This window comes from Rosa rugosa, chromosome 2 (genome assembly GCF_958449725.1).
Source record: "Rosa rugosa chromosome 2, drRosRugo1.1, whole genome shotgun sequence".
NCBI lineage: Eukaryota > Viridiplantae > Streptophyta > Magnoliopsida > Rosales > Rosaceae > Rosa > Rosa rugosa.
The window spans coordinates 35,098,705-35,117,871 of record NC_084821.1 but is presented as its reverse complement, the minus strand read 5'-3'; the positions used below and the strand labels follow the sequence as shown (position 1 = coordinate 35,117,871).

The window sequence follows — 19,167 nt, the reverse complement described above, 5'->3', positions numbered from 1 at the left end:
GTTTGAGTTAAAAGAAATATGATTTAATAAATCAACAGTTCATTCTTGTTTACTCATACGAGCTTCAAAAGCTTACCGGGTTTGGTGTTGTTGCAATCCCGGTACACTATTCAAATTGTGTAGCGGGTAATCCTGCAGGTCAGGAGAATCAGGGCGGTGATCGTGCGGGTTAGAGTATTTGTTATAGTTTTACAGCAATTGTAATAGTGAGGTGAGTTAAGCTCATTTGAGCCTTACAATTTGATTTGGTGAGAGTGTGCTGTAGTAAATAACTTGAGAATTTGGTTTATTGTATTATTGAGAGGTGTGAAGTGTGGTTGTTTGTGAGAAAAAAATTCAGGACGTTTATTTGTAATTGTTATTATTCATGTTTCGGATTTGAATTGGTTATTCAAAATTCGGGGCGTGACAATAAGTGTGAAAATTTACACGCATTGGAGGATTGAAAAGGGACTTGGATGCTGAGCAAACTGTGAGTGGCAATTTAACAATAGATATTGATAATTTGAAGAGTCAATTGGGTAATGCAAACACACGCATTGAGAAATTGACGACGGACTTGGTAGCTAAGCAAATTGTGAGTGGCAATTTGACAACAGAGATTAATGATTTGATGACTCAATCGAATTATGGGTCCAGCCTCCGATCTCAGCTGAGATTATAGGTCGGCGGCGTGATAATGCAGGGTTGATTGCGCAGGTTTGTTGGCAGCCGAGTTGGTGGCGAGATTGGACTGCGGAAGCTCGTTGGCGGCGGAGTTGGTGGCGAGACTGGATGAATGCATATCGGGATTTCCTTGGGGTGATAGGAGGTTGGGCCGAGCTTAATGTTTTGGGCCTTTGCTGGTGGGCTATTGTTTTTAGTTGGTTTTATAGTAGTTGTTTTTTTATAGTCAGTTTGTTGGTTACAATAAGTTTCTGCCATAGTTTGGTAGGAGGGGATGAGCTTCACGCCGACTTATGCACCTCGCGTTTCTTGTCTGCTCTAGGAAGGCTGTGAGCTTTTTGCATTAGCAAATGGTTGCAACTTTTTAGTGGCAGTAATGTGTCTGCTCTGGGTAGGCAGCGAGTTCCTTGCTTGGTCAAATGGTCGTTGTTGCCTAGTGGCAGAGTGAAACTAGGTGTCATCAGAGTTATTTTCCGGGGGCAACATAGTGGGAAAACTGTGTTATTAGTAATGATGCTTCTTCGTAATAGAGTTATCTTTCCGGTATGTCACCACAATTGTAAAGCGAATAGAGTAGCCAGTAGGGCACTCTTCGCTAATTGATGCTTGTTAGAATACATTGTTTTAGTTGAGAATCTTGTTATTATCTCAGGAAGTTCTCATGATGCTTATTGTAATCTGGGGTTTAGGCACCATGTTCCCCCCATGTATTCTGCAGTTTGATTAATCAAGGCTTGAGGGCAGCCGCATCGGCCCTTCTTTCAAAAAAAAAAAAAACACACGCATTGAAAAATTGGAGAGGGGTTTGGCTGCTGAGCAAACTGTGAGTGACAATTTGAGAACACAGGTTCTTGAGTTGGGTGATGACTTGGGTAATCAATTGGAGCAAATATTGTTGACATTCAGGTTAGTTTGCTCACTTTATTGTAAAAATTGAAACTTGCAAAAATTATAAAATTGTTTGGTCTTATATGTAAGCACTAATTCTATTCTTATTTTACAAGAGTCTGTTGAAGTGTAACAGTTCAAAAATTTTATAACCACCTTTCACATTCTTACTCCTATAAATTGCTTCAAATTTACTCATTTCTTGCATCTGACTTGTTTCACAAGTTTCATTATTGATTCTTCATTTATTTCTCATGCTACCTTTTTCTTAACTCAAACAAAATTCTTATGCTCCTATTTGGTGATACAAAATTTGGTAAGTTATTAGTTAATATTATTAAGAATTTAGTTCTTATAGTTTATTTTATTGTTATAATTAATGATATTTACTAGTTTAATACATGGTATCTTAATACACATTTCTTGCATGGGACTTGTTTCATAAGTTTCATTCTTGATTATTGATTTATTTCTCCTGCTACTTTTTTCTTGACTCCAAAAAATTCTTATGCTCTTATTTGGTGATACAAAATTTGGTAAGTTATTAGTTAATATTATTAAGTGTTTGGTTCTTTTTATTTATTTTATTGTTATAATTAATTATATTTAGGATTAAATTCAGTTTACCCTCCCGAGGTTTGGGGGTAATTTCATGTTAGTCCCTGTCCTCTCAATTTAATCAGTTTACCCCTCGACCTTTTCAATTTTCCTCAACCGTGTCCATTCCGTCCAATTTGGACGTTAAGATTGACAAAAAAAGCCCATTTTAAGGGCTAAAATTGTCATTTCAAGGAAAAAAAAAACACCATGACAAAAAAAAAATTATTCTTTTTTTTTTTAATTCTAATTTTTTTTTAGATTGTCATTTCAAGGAAAAAAAACACCATGACAAAAAAAAAATTCTTCTTTTTTTTTTGTCATGGTTTTTTTATTTTTTATTTCTCTCTCATTGAAGAAGAAGAATTTTTTTTTTGTCATGGTTTTTTTTTTTTTTAATTCTCTCTCATTGAAGAAGAAGAAGAATTTTTTTTTTTAAATTCTCTTCTTCTTCTTCTTCAATGAGAGAGAATTAAAAACAAAAAACCATGACCAAAAAAAAAAATTCTTCTTCTTCAATGAGAGAGAAATAAAAAATAAAAAAACCATGACAAAAAAAAAAAGAAGAATTTTTTTTTTGTCATGGTGTCTTTTTCCCTTGAAATGACAATTAAAAAAAATTATTCTTCTTCTTCTTCAATGAGAGAGAATTAAAAAAAAAAACCATGACCAAAAAAAAAAAATTCTTCTTCTTCAATGAGAGAGAAATAAAAAAAGAAAAAACCATGACAAAGAAAAAAAAAAATTTGTCATGGTTTTTTTGACAAAAAAAAAGAAGAAGAATTTTTTTTTTTGTCATGGTTTTTTTTTTTTTGTCATAGTGTTTTTTTTTCTTGAAATGACAATTTTAGCCCTTAAAGTGGCTTTTTTGTCAAATTTAACGTCCAAATTGGACGGAATGGACACGGTTAAGGAAAATTGAAAAGGTCGAGGGGTAAACTGATTAAATTGAGAGGACAGGGACTAACATGAAATTACCCCCAAACCTCAGGGGGGGTAAACTGAATTTAATCCTTATATTTACTAGTTTTAACAGAGGTGACCCTGAGGGGCTGCAACTAGTGCAGCCGCACTAGGCCTCTAATCTCAGAGCATGTGTATATAATATATAAATTATTTTAGTGACTGAAGTGCTTGTTGGTATTTCATAAGTAATATCCGCAAGTGTGATAACAAGTTCCCTTGTATTAGAGGTCTCCACAGAGAGCGGCGACATGTTGAAACCCTACCCTAGGGTTTCATGCAAATCGGCGGCGGCATCTGACCGCGGTTTGTCACTGGTCTAGGTAGGACGAGGTTGTTTCTAGGCACCCTTAGTGGTGCGTGGAGCGAGAGTTTCTGGGTTGCTTTCGCTATTGTTCGCCGGCGAAGGTCGTGAAATTTGGTTCGCCAGATAGCCTTGTTCACCGATGAGGGTAGAGCACGGAGGTGTGGTCTTTCGGTAACTGAGCTGTCTGTGCGGCAAGAGGATCTGGACCAGATAGAAGGTTGGGTTCTCTTTTCCTAACCAGATCGAAGGCTGATTCCAGCCATCTGCAGGACATCTGGTTCTCTTTTCCTGATTCTGGTTAGGTCTTATTGCTGATGTGCTGTGGTAGTAGAGGCAGCGGAACCAGATTGACAGTGATGCAGTGCTGGGAGAGGCTGGTAGCCGGAAAACATGGCAGCGGCAGTGCTGGATTGGCAGAAGCAAAGTTGGGCTTTTGCTCACTTTTCTCATGTTTGGGCTTGGGCCTTTGGGTCTGAGCTCAAATTTGGGTTGTTGGGCTCTATGTTATGGGCCAGCATGGTGGGTGCCTTGCCACTCTCATTTATCACTTAGTGATGCGGGTGGGCCTGACTTAAGAGTTGGACTTTCTTGGGCATTTGGGTCGGTAGATGGTCCAGGACCAATCGTTTTCAGATCAAGACTTCTACCGGAGTTGGTAATTATCTGGAATAAGATTGGCGTTTGTTTCAAGCTGCTTATGAATGAGGAGGTACTCCTATTTGTTTGCTAGGAAGTGGCTTTCTGTGTGGTACCACAATTGTGCAACTGGCCAACTGGGAATGCTAGTTAATGATTTTGCCCTAGCAGGCGCAGAGTTTCTTTGTTTATAAGTTGGGAGAATTTTTCGAACAGTACCTGAACTAAAGGTCACTGTGAATTAACGTGCCTCACTTTACACTAACTACACTTTGGTATCTGGACTATAAATCCTGACCCACTTTTGGTACATGCCGTTAATAACCCCGTTAATCTTATGTCATTTTTCATTTTTTAAAGGGTATTTTGGTATTTTCACTCTCTCTCTCTCTCTCTCTCTCTCTCTCTCTCTCTCTCTCTCTCTCTCTCTCTCTCTCTCTCTCTCTCTCTCTCTCTCTCTCTCTCTCTCTCTCTCTTCTCAGTGTCTTTCTGCTGCCCAGTCACTGTGAAACATGCTTCTTCTTCCCCCCCGGTCCACCCTCTTCTTGGAGTTCGATAGCACCAGCGCTGACGTCGTTGCCGTCGATGACGGCGATGATGACTGCGACGACGATGGCTCCGCTGGAGTCGTCATCAAACCCTTCTCTATATTTTTCTCACCTGTCAAACCCAGAAATCAAACCCAGCAACAACCTTTCCAGAAATCAAATCCAGTACAAAAGAACTCATCTTTAATCATGTGAACATATTCCATTCCAGTATTTTAATCCCAATTTTTCTTTCTTCAATCAAATTCAATTGAAAACAATAAATAAAAAAAAGTGTATGAGAGAAGAGTACGGAAGACATGGTGTGGCTATGAAGATGAGTTCATGTGAGAATTGAGATTGGGAAAGTAGAGTAGTGGGGGCAGATGAAGATGATCATAATGGAGAATAAAGAAATAAAGGAGAAAGAGATAGGGGAAGGAGAAGACAAAGAGAAAGAAGGTGCTGGGAAGGAAGGAAAAGCATGAGCCCCCCCCCCCCCCCCCCGCAAATTTCTTCTGCGTCTCACCTCTTTATGTTCTAGCCTCCCACCAGACCACTGTCGACGACCTCTTCGCCGTTCTAAAGATCTTCAATCCATGGATTCCCGACCCAGAAAACCAACACCACAAAATTTTCTTTTCTTTTTTATTAAAAAAAAAAAAAAAGATTTTCCAAGGGTGGATCTACCGTCAAGATCGCACCATCACTTTTTTTTTTCTTTTTATTAAAAAAAATTGACTTTTTGAAGGTGGATAGTTAAGAGACAACTTTACCCTTGAAAATATGTCAAGTGACATGCCAACTAACAGAGTTATTGACGGCATGTACCAAAAGTGGGTCGGGATTTATAGTCCAGGTACCAAAGTGTAGTTAGTGTAAAGTGAGGCACGTTAATTCACAATGACCTTTAGTTCAGGTACCTGTTCGAAAAATTCTCCCTTATAAGTTTGCTAATTATAGCGAGCTTATCATCGATTTGTAATGAGTCTGTTTTGCTTACAATAGGGTTTCCAAATTTTCTTACCGGCTGTCTTGGTGTAAGTACAGTTAGACTCTAATCATTGGCAGTTTGCTGGCTATTGATGTTCATATTCATATTATAAGGAATATAGTATAAATATAAAATTTGAGTAAAATTTATAATATTGTGAGGTTAGTGTGGTGGTTTATTGTGTAACTTGTATGTAAGAGGTTGTGGGTTCCAGTAATGGTTGAGTTATTTGGTGAAAAACTTTTTATTTGATAGATTTCTAATAGTGGGACCCACTCCTAAGCTAACTACGCATGCCACCTCAACACCACATCATAAAACATAGGCCCCACATGAGCTATGTCAGCAAGTTAATGGACTCACTTAACGGAAGACTAACAGATTAGACTTATTAAATCAAAATTGAAAGTGCAGGGGTGTTTTTGATGAAATTAGAAGTTCAGAGACTGAATTGATTTTGGACCCAAACTAGTATTAATCAGTATTTAGCCCTTTCATAAAGATAGTTATATTTGTCAAGTTTTTCTAAAAACCATTTTCAAGTTTTTTAAAACTTAATCAAGATATATTTCTTTTTTTACAATACTTTTATAAATACTATATATTTATACTTTTCTTTATTAATTCAAAAGTACTTTAGGCCATTCTAATTTATACTTTTCTTTATTAATTCAAAAATACCTTAGGTCATTTTAAAATTCTAAATACTACAAGTTTATATCTCGAAGCCGATGATTACAAAAATAAAAGAAACGATCGGTGGTTAAAAAATTGCGGCATTTTGTTTATCTTTTTTATTTTTTTTTTGAAAAATGAGTTCATTGAAATAGTTAATGATTACAATTGTTCCAAATGACATCCCTTATAATTTCTGAAGCTATGACAAACCCTAGAGTTAAGATAGAATAAATCAGAAGGTTTACTACACCGACAAGTTGTCATTGTACAATAAAACACTGCTCTAAAACACTTATAGAAAAACTAGAAAAAACTGAAGGTATTTTTTCAGCCTCCCCAAGAAAATCTCACGACCTTGAGTTTTGTAGATCAAATCATCAGAATCTACAATCCGAACATGCAACAAATTAGCAGACCAATCAACTCTAGACTCATCCCAGCCTACAACAGACTGCTTGCCAAAACACGCAATTGTGGTACTCACAATGTGATTACACCGAGACTCTTTATATAATGTAGAGAAAATCAATCTACTCGAAAAGAAAAACAGCATGTCCAGAAAAGTAACTGTTGTAAAATTAAGCATAAGCAAAACACCTCCTAGGTCCTAAATCTAAATCCTTAAAGAAATCAAGCCCAATTAGGCTTTACCTTGAGCCCAAACACAGCCCAGCCACAGCCCAGCCACAGTCTCCCTCTTTCTGATCTGGACACCTATACACTTGGCACTCAGACACGACTGACCAACTTCAGCCACGTTTGGACCTCCAGCAAGCAAGCCACCGCCGCCACCATCGGAAGCCGCGCTGCCATCAAAACCATCACCTGCAGCCGCTCGCGCACGACCTACCACCAGGTTCGCTAATTTTCACCGTCTGGATCTGATCCACGTCGGCCTCCCCACAAACCCCCAATCAGCCTTAGATTGTGATAACCCAATCCCAAAGACCAGTATCGTGCATGACCTTTGGTCTCAGTATAAAGAGAAAACCCTAGCAGAGCATTTTCTCTTTGTAAAAAATCAGTAATTTGTTTCTGTTTTTTTTTCTTGGTTACAGATAAACCCCTTTTTTTTTATTTTATTTTTAGGAAAAACCCATTTTCTTTTTTGTTCAAAGATAAACCCAGTAAAATAAAAATAGCTGGGATGCCTTTGCCAATCTCGTCTTAAAACTTCAAAAACTGCTCTGAGCAAGTAACCTGAAACCAGCGCCTCCATGTATGCTTCAACTGCTGCTGCTGCTGCCCCAATCAGTTTCCCTTATTCTAAGAAAATATCAAATCGTGTCCAGAAAAATAACAACTGAAGATGGCTGCTGCTTCGAATTCAAGGGCAAGGTAATATGCTTGAATTAACTTTTGTATTTTTCAGTTCAAACAAAAAGTGGGAATTATACATCGCTTATTGGCTCGCTTCTTGGAAGCAAGACGTATTCGCTTGCCTCCTATTCATATTGTTTGTTTGGCTTTTGAACCATTGCACTAAAATTGATTTGCTGGTCAAAACCATCTCCAGTTGAAAACATACTGTCCAACCCATAAAGAAATCTGCATTGGTAGCAGCAGAGGAAGACTTGCATTGTTTCTTGGAAATACAGAAATACATAAACCAACAGGTTCAATTGGAAACCTTTCTTTTCGGATTTCGTAGCTGAATCCATATTGTTAACAGATTCCTATATCTTCACAGTTACTGAATATAATTTATATCTCTTTGATCAAATTTTTTTTTTTTTTTTTTTTGCAGGATGGAGTTAATATCCTGGCAGTTAGTTATGGTTCCCCTAGAGCACGTCCATGTCCTTGGCAACCGACTCTTGTAAGTGGGGATCAATCTTTTTCTTTCTAGGCTTGTTTGTTAACTGACGTTAGATAAACAGCAACATGATAAGCTATTTTGTAAGAATGCAAGGTGAGGCTTCGGCACAGATCATATGAGTGCACATATGCCGTCTCTTTTGATATCAAGTGTGTAGCGGCGGATATTATCGTGCTACTTTATACATTGATGCAGAGTGTTTGTATTGCCTCTGTTTTGATTTTTTAAGTTAGAGTTAGAAAATAGTTGCATAGTCTTTACAACTGTCTGAAAGTAGATGCTTATTTGGTTCAATAATCAGTGCCTAGAACTATTACTTGAATGCAATTGTGAGGTTTCTTGAAAAATATTTTTCTTTATACAGGAATGGATGCTCAGATATCATATGATTTTCACGCACAGAGAAAGCTGCATGCTGAAAATTTAAATATCATTCATTTAATCAAGTACTAGACTATACAGTTTTTTTTACATCCAACGGTCAAGACTACTGCCGACGTGCCCTTACATTTGTGTCACTATGCTAGCTTTCACCATTGTTGCGCTCTTTCTGAGTCGTTTTTGGTGAGTCACTTGTCCACTATCTGATTCTCGGCTTTCCTGTTTGATAGGTATGTTGAAATTAAACTGAAATGGAACAGGCATGTCAAAACAGTGAACTTGAATTTGACATATATCTCTCTTATGTTTCTCTGATTCTTACTCTCTGCTATTGGTACTTTGGCATCATCTTGGCTTCTCCTCATGCATCACTTAAGAACTACATGACAAAGGTTCGGGCATTTGTTGATAATTTCATGTGCTAATTATTATGATTAATCATAAATTGGGAATATATGTATTAAGGCATATACATTCTGCAAATCACAGTTTGGGGGGTGGGAAGAAGAGAGAGAGAAATATTCATGGTAGGGAAACCTCTATCACCAGGTCATAATTTACATTGCAATGGAAAAGTGATCTTTATACCTCATGAACTATATGCATACAAGTAGACAACTCTGTGATATCCTATATTGTATAAGAAGCTAGTCTGACTCTGAATGGATCTTCTGGAACCTGAAAAAGTAGAAGAAGCAGCTAGTAGTCAGCTATACTTTTATTATCTTTGGATTTTTTTCTGCATCTCTTAGTCATTTCTATGCTCAAGTCAATCTGTATTTCATGTTGCATTTTGGGATTTTGTTCTTCATCGTATTACTATTGGGTTTGTATGTAACTTCTTTCTAGTTCGAAGAGTCTTGATCACAATATTTTGTATATCTTCTGTCTTTCTGTCATTTACCATCACTTGTGTTGTGGTGTAGCATCTTTTATTTATTTATTTATTTATTTTTAATCTTTTGTGTTTTACTTTGAGATATGCAAACTTGCAGGAACCTCTCAAGGAGTGAATAAGCTTAATATCTCAAATGATGTCAATTCATCATCCATTGAAGCATCTCCGGATTTTTTCAGGCCTAATGGTTCGCTGTATCTCAACCCAAGAAAATATTTTGTCAAACCTTATTCTCTGCCACGACCCCTCCATGGAACAATCTTACATGCAATTGTCACAAAAATTCTATGAATCCATGAAAGCTTGTGCATCTCTAAGGTCGATCCCCATTGCCCGAAAACTCCATGGCCAACTCATTTCTGTAGGATTGGACTCTGCCATTTTCCTTCAGAACCATCTCTTGCATATGTATTCCCGTTGCAGCTTGATTGATGATGCTCGCCAGATTTTCTTCAGTATTCAACATCCTAATGTGTTTAGTTGGAATACAATGATTAGCGCGTTGGTAGACTTGGGTCACATGGGGGAGGCAGAGAAGTTGTTCAATGAAATGCCTGAGAGAGACTCCGTCTCTTGGACTACAATGATGTCTGGCCATTTTCATAATGGGCAACCTAAGGATGCAGTTAAAGTGTTTGCTTCAATGGTATGGAATTGTGATAGTTTCTATGACCCATTTTCCTTCTCTTGCGTAATGAAGGCTTGTGGTAGTCTTGGTCACATTAAGTTGGCTCTTCAGTTGCATACTCTAGTGGAGAAATTAAATTTTGGAGGCAACATGGTTATTCAAAATTCTATAATTGACATGTACATCAAGTGTGGTGCACTGCGTTTGGCTGAGAGAATGTTTATGAGGATCCCTAATCCTAGTTTGTTTTATTGGAACAGTATGATCTATGGCTGCTCTAAACTTTATGGGGTCAGAAGGGCTCTCCATATGTTCATTGAAATGCCTGAACGTGATTGCGTGTCTTGGAATACCATAATATCAATCTTTTCTCAACATGGTTTTGGGGTTGAGAGTCTTAGTATGTTTGTTGAGATGTGGAACCATGGTTTTAGACCAAATGCTATGATATATGCTACTATACTTAGTGCATGTGCAAGTATACATGATCTTGAATGGGGTAGCCATTTGCATGCTCGGATACTCCGTATGGAACCAAGTATGGATGTTTTTGCAGGTAGTGGGCTGATTGATATGTATGTGAAATGTGGACAGTTGCATCTTGCTAGGCAGGTGTTTGACAACATGACAGAACACAATGCAGTTTCTTGGACTTCTATGATCAGTGGAGCCATGCAGTTTGGGCTTGAAGATGAAGCTTTAGTACTGTTTAACCGAATGAGAAAATCTCCTATTGCCTTGGATGAGTTTACTCTTGCAACAGTTCTTGGGATTTGTTCAGGCCATGAGCATGCTTGGGTTGGGGAGCAGCTCCATGGATGTACAATCAAAGGTGGAATGATCTCCTCTATTCCTGTAGGGAATGCTCTTGTTACGATGTATGCAAAATGTGGAAACACTGATAAAGCCAGCCAAGCATTTGAGTTGATGCCTGCTAAAGATATAATATCATGGACAGCCATGATCACAGCATTCTCTCAAACTGGTAATGTTGAAAAATCCCGAGAGTATTTTGATAAAATGCCAGAGCGAAATGTCATAAGTTGGAACTCAATGTTAGGAACATATTTCCAAACTGGTTTATGGGAAGAAGGCCTTAAATTGTATACTCTTATGCGAAGGGTAGGGGTTAACCTGGATTGGATCACACTAGTAACTTCAATCAGTGCCTGTGCTGATTTGGCAATATTGAAACTTGGGCTGCAGATTATAGCTCAAGCTGAAAAATTAGGATTTGGTTCTAATGTTTCAGTCATGAATAGCATTATTACTATGTATTCAAGATGTGGACGAATTATAGAAGCGAAAAGAGTGTTTGATTCAATATGTGATAAAAATTTGATTTCTTGGAATGCAGTTATGGCTGGATATGCTCAAAATGGACAAGGTAGGAAGGTGATCGAGGTTTTTGAGAATATGTTGAAAATGGACTGCACACCTGATCATATAAGCTATGTATCTGTTCTATCAGGTTGTGGCCATTCAGGGCTAGTAACAGAGGGGAAACACTACTTCAGTTCTATGACTGAAGATTTTGGCATCAATCCTACATGTGAACATTTTACTTGTATGGTAGATCTACTTGGTCGGGCTGGGTTACTGAAGGAGGCCAGGAATTTGATTGATGCAATGCCCTTTAAGCCAAATGCTGCTATCTGGGGAGCTCTTCTTGGTGCTTGCCGGCTTCATCGCGATTATAATTTAGCAGAATTTGCAGCAAGAAATTTGCTTGAATTAGATTTAGATGATTCTGGCAGTTATGTCCTTCTAGCTAATACATATTCAGATTGTGGACAACTAGAAGCTTTTGCAGATGTAAGAAAACAGATGAGAAAGAAAGGAATAGAGAAAAATCCTGGATGTAGCTGGATAGAGGTTAATAATAGGGTACACGTGTTCACTGTAGATGACACTAATCATCCACAAATCAAGGACGTTTATAGAATACTAGAGGAGATAGTCAAGAAGATAGAAGATACAGGATGCTATGTCAATCCAACTAATGCAGTTCGTTCTCAGTGCCATCACAGTGAGAAGCTTGCTGTTGCTTTTGGGTTGCTTAGCTTGCCTGCTTGGATGCCTATCTATGTAATGAAAAATCTTCGAGTTTGCCATGATTGTCACTTGGTAATCAAGCTGATCTCCCTTGTTACCTCAAGGGAACTTATTGTGCGGGATGGACACCGGTTTCATCATTTCAAGGATGGATGTTGCTCCTGTGGAGACTACTGGTGATATGGGGTATGGGATACATTCTCTTATTATTGTAGGCACATTCTTTGTTACTACTGTTATCCATATTTTGGTTATGGAATAAAGATCACACATCTTCTGTTAGATATCTTATTGTCATATATCTTGTTACATCGGGGTCATGTATTTAATTACAGTGATTACTTCACCCATCCACTAATATTAATTTTTTGTTTATGGAAATTCATCATAATATCATATCAAGTAAGGAAATCAGAATGAACTCTTTCTATTTTAAAACATTGTTACGACCACATCAAATCTTGTGTTAAATTGTTAAATGCAGAATCTTAAAAGATACATCTGCTGCTAATCTGGGTCATGCTGACTTGTTCCTTTGTTTTACTTTGTGCTACAAGTATGAGAAAAATAAATATATATAAAAGAATTTCTAGAATTTTAAGAGAATCACTTTCTAATCTGTATTTGTGTATTTATCTTAACATTCAGCCCCTTTCTGATCTTTTTGTATCCAGGATCTACAACCGGAGAACTCTGATAGAGTCAAGAACATGGTATCTATTTTAATGAGAGGTCCTATCTCTTCCTACGTTTCTTGGCTTCCTGGAAGGCATGCCCTGCTCCCTGAATTGCTTCTTTCCACTCTTCAGGTATTTGGATTCATTTTGGTTCAATTGTCATTTTGTAGTCTCTAAATCATGTGTACTGTTGCTGCAGTTTTACATTAATTGTTTGTAATTATTGAAACAATCACCCAGTACTATTTTCAAGGAAATTTGATATGGGTTTGTCAAATATTAATGCTTTTGCATATATATATATATATATATATATATATATATATATATATATATGCATGTTATTAGTGCCTAATGTATGTTTCAAAAATGTTACTATCCAGAATACATAAATGGACTAGTTGAAGCAGGTAAAGAGGGAGGTAAGATGCTACGTGCAGGCCTTTATTGACCGCTGGCTCATGGGATGACTCCCTTCTTGCTGCTCTTACTACACTATCCGCAATGCAGCATGTGCTTGATGGACATGACAAAATTATTTATGCATTGTTCAGGCCTCCGGGTCACCATGCCTACTCAAGCTAATGGCTACTACTTCCTTAACAATGCTGGTCTTTCTGTTCAATTGGCTTTACATTCTGGCTGTGCAAAAGTTGCAGTGATAGACATTGATTTCCATTATGGCAATGGGACTGCTGAGGTTCTATCGGTTTGATAAGGTTCTTACAACCTCCCTTCATATGAATCATGGTTCTTGGGGTCCATCTCACCCACAGAATGGCTCTATTAGTGAGCTTGTTGGAGGGGACGGATTTGGATATTATATGAATCTACCTTTGCCCAATGGGACAGGGAACTAAGGATATGTGTATGCTATGACCAATGTGGTTGTCCCGGCAATCAGAAAGCTTTTAGCCTGAAATGATAGTTCTGGTCTGTATCCAAGATTCAAGTGCTGTAAGTTTAGTCTTTCTGCTCACCATTTATCTAACATTTTATCTCGATTAATTAAGGGGCATGTCTATATTTTTAAATCTTGCGTAATATTTACAATATGCATTGTATGAAAGACTTCAATTTAAGCCATCTAGAAACAGTTTTATATGCCATTCTGCCTCATTCTGCTATAAATGACCATAATTATTATATGAACCATAGGCCAAAGAACAGATTAGGATACAATCTTCATGGCTTATAGAATGTCTCTACTGCCTAATGTGGGAGCTTGTAATCTGCAGAACTTACAGTTCAGATTAGAATAGAAAACATTCATGTCTAATAGAACCAAAATTCTTCTTGTCTTTAGGTAGAGGCTTTTCATCATATTCGGAAGAGTCATTTGCCTGTGGTGTCCAATATTCTATATATGTATCATTAATCCTGCAAACAGTATGGAGTTCCAGTTTTTGTCTTGCTACCTCTTGAGAAATTTACTATAAGTGTACAATAAATTTGGAGTAGCTCATATCACTGCTTGTGCACAGTTGGATCCAAATGGAAGACAATGGAGGGTTATCGAGAGATTGCCTGAATAGTTTGTGGCCTGGTGGGTAGGCACTCTACTGGACATTTTCTGATTGTCCAAGAAGATGGATATCACATTACTCAGCCGATTGTCTTCATGCAACACTTGAAGGTGTGCTCAACCTACCGATTCCTTTCTCGTCCAATCCCATTGCTTATCACCCTGAGGACTAGCGATTGTCTGTAGAAGGTATTGAATCCATTAAAAGGTTTCAGAAAGATACTGCATCGTTTTTGAAAGGTGATTAATTTGAACCGTATGATAGTAACTTGTAAAATTCTGTCTGATATAGTAATGTTATTGCAAAGAAAAATAAAAGGCTTGGTTTACTTGGTTAAAATTGTTTTAAAGCAAACTTGCTATTGTCAAGGATCCTTGACAAAGATGAAAGTACTGCCTATTCTTGTGAATGCATTCCAAACACTAGCTAATGCAGATTATAGTTTGCCTTCCAAACACAAGCTAATGCAGATTATAGTGAGATAATAATCTTTTCTCATACCGAGTAATGTTTTTTTATTGTAAACCTTCTTTGCTTCATATTTGTGATGGAAAATATCACAAATGGTCACTCAACTTTTACCTATTTGATACTTTGATCACTCTTTTTTTAAATATATTACTTTGGTTACTTAACTTTAACTACGTTATTCACTTTAGTCATTTTGTTACTTTTCCGTTAAATTTTTTTTTTTTTGCCATAATATCAAAGATGTTTTCGTCCAACCACTCTTGAAAAACTAAGAAGTCTGAATTGGATTGATTGAGAGGAGTGATTAAAGCAAGATTTTGACGAAATTTGTCTATTTAACTAAGATTTTGATGGAGGATTTAACAAAGTGACTAAAATGATTGATGACATAATAGTTGAGTGACCAAAGTGATATATTTGAAAATTGAGTGACCAAAGTGTCGAATGAGTCATAGTTGAGTGACAATTTGTGATATTCGTCCAATTTGTGAAGATCAATCTTTTCAGTTTTGAGATTTAGTGTGTATCATTCTAAGGCCAAACTCCACCATATGGAACCCAGTAGCGTTGGTCAACTAATCCTTATTACGTGGCCCAGCCCAATGAAACTAAAATAACAAATTGACCACAATCACAATACCACTAAGAGATTACGAGCAACGACAAATATCAATAAACTTAATTAAGATCAAGCATTCTGGCTCGAAATAAGATGAGAGATTGACATCAATATATCCAACAACGAGAGCAAGATTGCGCAAGTAACTGAATCAAGTTGACTAAAATAGTGAACAATATCGGATAAGTGACCACAGTAGAGAACTATTGGGTGAGAACCTTAACGCATTGCTACGAAAAAAAATTTAGAAAAAAAATAAAATTCTTCCAAAAATAAATGAAAATTCTTATTTGCCTTTTGCGGCCCTTTTCCCATTTCGCCTTAAAATGAAGATTATGACTAAAACAGACATGGGTACTGGCAAGGCAGCAACGCACTAATCCCCCTCCATGGCTGCTTCAACTGAGCGCGTAGATGTGTTCTGGGACTCGGGCATGCTGAACCATAACTCGGGCACCGGAGTATTCGACACTGGAATGGATCCTGGATTCCTTGACGTGTTAGAAAAGCACCCAGAGAACTCTGATAGAGTCAAGAACATGGTTTCTATTCTAAAGCGAGGCCCAATCTCTCCCTACATTTCTTGGCTTCCTGGAAGGCATGCCCAGCTTCCTGAATTGTTCACTTTCCACTCTCCAGGTAACTGCTTCAGTTCACATATTATTGGGGTTTTGTAGTCTCTAAATTCTGTCTTCTGTTGCTTGGATTTTTACATTATGTTGTTTGATTTTTCTTTTGAGTGAAACAGATTTGATATGGGTTTGTCAACTGTTTCATGTTTTGATTGCTTATTTGCATACATAAGTTATTAGTGCCTAATGTATGTTCCCCCCATATGTAACTGTCCAGAGTACATAAATGAACTAGTTGAAGCAGATAAAGAGGGAGGTAAGATGCTATGTGCCGGGACTTTCTTGAACCCCGGCTCGTGGGATGCCTCCCTTCTTGCTGCTGGTACTACACTATCCGCAATGAAGCATGTGCTTGACGGAAATGGCAAAATTGCTTATGCATTGGTCAGGCCTCCGGGTCACCATGCTCAGCCTACTCGAGCTGATGGCTACTGCTTCCTTAACAATGCTGGTCTTGCTGTTCAGCTTGCTTTAGACTCTGGCTGTGCAAAGGTCACGGTGATAGACATTGATGTTCATTATGGCAATGGGACCGCTGAGGGGTTTTATCGGTCTGATAAGGTTCTTACAACTTCCCTTCATATGAATCATGGTACTTGGGGTCCATCTCACCCACAGAATGGCTCTATTCATGAGCTCGGTGAAGGGGAGGGCTTCGGTTATAATTTGAATATACCTTTGCCCAATGGGACAGGGGACCGAGGATATGTGTATGCTATGAACAAGTTGGTTGCCCCGGCAGTCAGAAAGTTTGAGCCTGAAATGATAGTTTTGGTCATTGGCCAAGATTCTAGTGCTGTAAGTCTAGTTTTTCTGCTCAACTTTTATTTAGTCGTTTATTGTTTAAGGATCATGTCTCGGTTTTAAGATTCTGTGTTTACTAATTTACAATATGTATTCTATGAGAGAACTTCAATTTAATCGTAAGCCATCTAGATATACTATTGTACTATTATGCTTAGAATTTCGCTGCTGTGTTCTGTCAGAGCTTGTTTTTTGCAGAACTGACAGTTCAGATTTGAATAGGAAAATTTGAGTCTAGCAGAACCAAAATTGTCATTGTCTTTAGGTAGAGATTTTCATCATTTCCGGAATAGTCATTTGCCTATACTAATTAATTTTACTTTATATAGCATTAGTCCTGAATAAAGTGTGGAATTCAAGTTTTTCTCTTGCTACCTCTGAAGAAATTTACTATTAGTGTACAAAAATTTTAAGTAGCTTATAGATATCACTGCTTGTACAGTTTGATCCAAATGGAAGGCAATGTTTGACAATGGAGGGTTATCGAGAGATTGGCAAGATAGTTCGTAGCCTGGTGGATAGGCACTGTGGTGGACGTCTTCTGATTGTCCAAGAAGGTGGATATCACATTACGTACTCAGCCTATTGTCTTCATGCAACACTTGAGGGTGTGCTCAACCTACCGATTCCTTTGTTATCTGATCCCATTGCTTATTACCCTGAGGACGAGCGATTATCTGTAGAACGTATTGAATCCATTAAAAGGTTCCAGAAAGATACTGTACTGTTTTTGAAAGGTCATTAATTTGTTCTGTATTGTGGTACCTTGTAGAATTCTGTCTATGATATAGTAATCTTATTGCAAAAAACTAGTGTGGTTTACTTTGTTCTATTTGTATGATAAAAAACTTGCTTCTTTACTTTATTGTTTCTGTATGAACATCCCCCGAAAATAGTGTTGTCTTGGCCTGTTCCCATGAATTCAAATACTAGCTACTCAGATCATGGTGAGAAAATAAGTTATTGTCATCTTTTCTCATATTTCATACTTGGTAAAAGTCGGCAAAAGCTTTCTATCTTGTGATTTATGATTAATGACATATATTACACACACATATTGGTTATTATTTATGGACTTCTGTTTCTCGTTTTCATTCTAGTTAACATTTTATAGAAAGTGTTGTGTTTGTGTTATGCTAACCCTTTAGATTGCGTAATCTCAAAAAATATCTTTGCTTTAAATTCCTACAGGCTACAGCCATATTTGTTCCGTGAACAGTATGTTTCTATTATTTGGCTGATATTGTTTGATTTCAGTTTGCAGATGTTGTTTGTTACTTTGTTATATATTCTCTTTTCATCAAAAATGAAACTTCATTTATAGACTTGGAACTGGTACATAGAATGGATCTTAACTTGTGGCCTAATCACAACTTCGTGTGTGGTGGAAAATCACGCGGTAAAAATTCCCATGTTGGTGAGTCGGTGACTGACCTCATCTCAGAGATTTCATTTACTTAGGTGCATGACGAGCCAAACCTTTTGCTTCATATTTTTGAAGATCATCAAGCTTGTAGAGAATTGTATTTTGTGATTTGGAGAGCATCATTCTAAGATCAAACATTTAAACCTATCTCCACAACCTCTCCACCATCGAATTCCTTGCTTTAACAGACAAACCAGATGTAGACGTATATGCCGGACTCTTGCAGACCCACAGATAATCTAATGTTCATTAAGCAACAGTTACTGAACATGATCAGAAATGGACAGCTCCGAAAACAAAGACCCGGATACAGAAACTGAAAATGGAAAAGTGAGGAGGTGAATGTACTATATGGAACTTGTTGAGTTGCTATGAATGTGGAAAATGGGGAAGGGTGAAAATGGGAGGAAGGACAGGTAATTTTCCTTTATATACGCGCGCGCGCGCATATATATATATATATATATATATATATATATATATATATATATATATATATATATATATATATTTTATCTAAAGCGGAGCTCCGCTTTGAAATTAACGTGTGAAGTTCGAGTTTTCGGTCACTTTTCAGTCGCATATCCACATCTCGACCGTTCCGTTTTTAGGTACTACTGTATAGATCATCTATGTAAATTTTCAGCCAAATTGATGATCGTTAAAGTATCTAACTCGCTTAAACCAATGGACGGACTGAATCTGTTAACCTGAACCGTACTAGCTTTAAGGCAGTAATCAATGCTTTAACGATCATCAATTTGGCTGAAAATTTGCAGAGATGATCTATACACTAGTACCTAAAAACTGAACGGTCGAGATGTGGATATACGACCGAAAAGTAACCTAAAACTCGAATTTCACACGTTAATTTTAAAGCAGAACTCCGCTCTGGATAGGATCTGTATATATATATATATATATATATATATATATATATATATATATATACAGTCCGTCTCAAGAACGGACATC

At 37.3% G+C, this 19,167-nt stretch overlaps 2 protein-coding genes across 7 annotated transcripts; both read left to right on the top strand.

Moving 5' to 3' along the window:
* The first annotated feature begins 7,391 nt into the window (after positions 1-7,391).
* On the top strand, positions 7,392-14,629 carry LOC133732402 (pentatricopeptide repeat-containing protein At2g13600-like). 6 transcript variants are annotated; one of them, XM_062159950.1, is made up of 8 exons: positions 7,392-7,594; positions 7,773-7,872; positions 8,004-8,075; positions 8,440-8,639; positions 9,452-12,223; positions 12,712-12,846; positions 13,125-13,671; positions 14,199-14,629. In XM_062159950.1, the coding sequence occupies exon 5, from the start codon at positions 9,488-9,490 to the stop codon at positions 12,215-12,217; it is 2,730 nt and encodes a 909-aa protein (XP_062015934.1). In that variant the 5' UTR covers positions 7,392-7,594; positions 7,773-7,872; positions 8,004-8,075; positions 8,440-8,639; positions 9,452-9,487; the 3' UTR covers positions 12,218-12,223; positions 12,712-12,846; positions 13,125-13,671; positions 14,199-14,629. The 6 variants fall into 6 exon arrangements, with proteins under 6 accessions (XP_062015934.1, XP_062015929.1, XP_062015933.1 ...); XM_062159945.1 differs by having other exon boundaries at positions 13,098-13,671; XM_062159949.1 differs by having other exon boundaries at positions 13,098-13,671; positions 14,021-14,629.
* A 999-nt stretch (positions 14,630-15,628) lies between these two features.
* On the top strand, positions 15,629-17,626 carry LOC133731900 (histone deacetylase 8). The gene is made up of 3 exons (XM_062159347.1): positions 15,629-15,969; positions 16,180-16,760; positions 17,209-17,626. The coding sequence occupies exons 1-3, from the start codon at positions 15,720-15,722 to the stop codon at positions 17,509-17,511; spliced, it is 1,134 nt and encodes a 377-aa protein (XP_062015331.1). The 5' UTR covers positions 15,629-15,719; the 3' UTR covers positions 17,512-17,626.
* The last annotated feature ends 1,541 nt before the right edge of the window (positions 17,627-19,167 follow it).

Excerpts from the sequence above, each read along its gene's own strand:
- LOC133732402 (XM_062159951.1), top strand. The coding sequence starts at position 9,488 with ATGATGTCAATTCATCATCCATTGAAGCATCTCCGGATTTTTTCAGGC.
- LOC133731900 (XM_062159347.1), top strand. The coding sequence starts at position 15,720 with ATGGCTGCTTCAACTGAGCGCGTAGATGTGTTCTGGGACTCGGGCATG. Across the intron at positions 15,970-16,179 it reads GTTCACTTTCCACTCTCCAG|AGTACATAAATGAACTAGTT; the intron begins GTAACTGCTTCA and ends GTAACTGTCCAG. Across the intron at positions 16,761-17,208 it reads TTGGCCAAGATTCTAGTGCT|TTTGATCCAAATGGAAGGCA; the intron begins GTAAGTCTAGTT and ends CTGCTTGTACAG.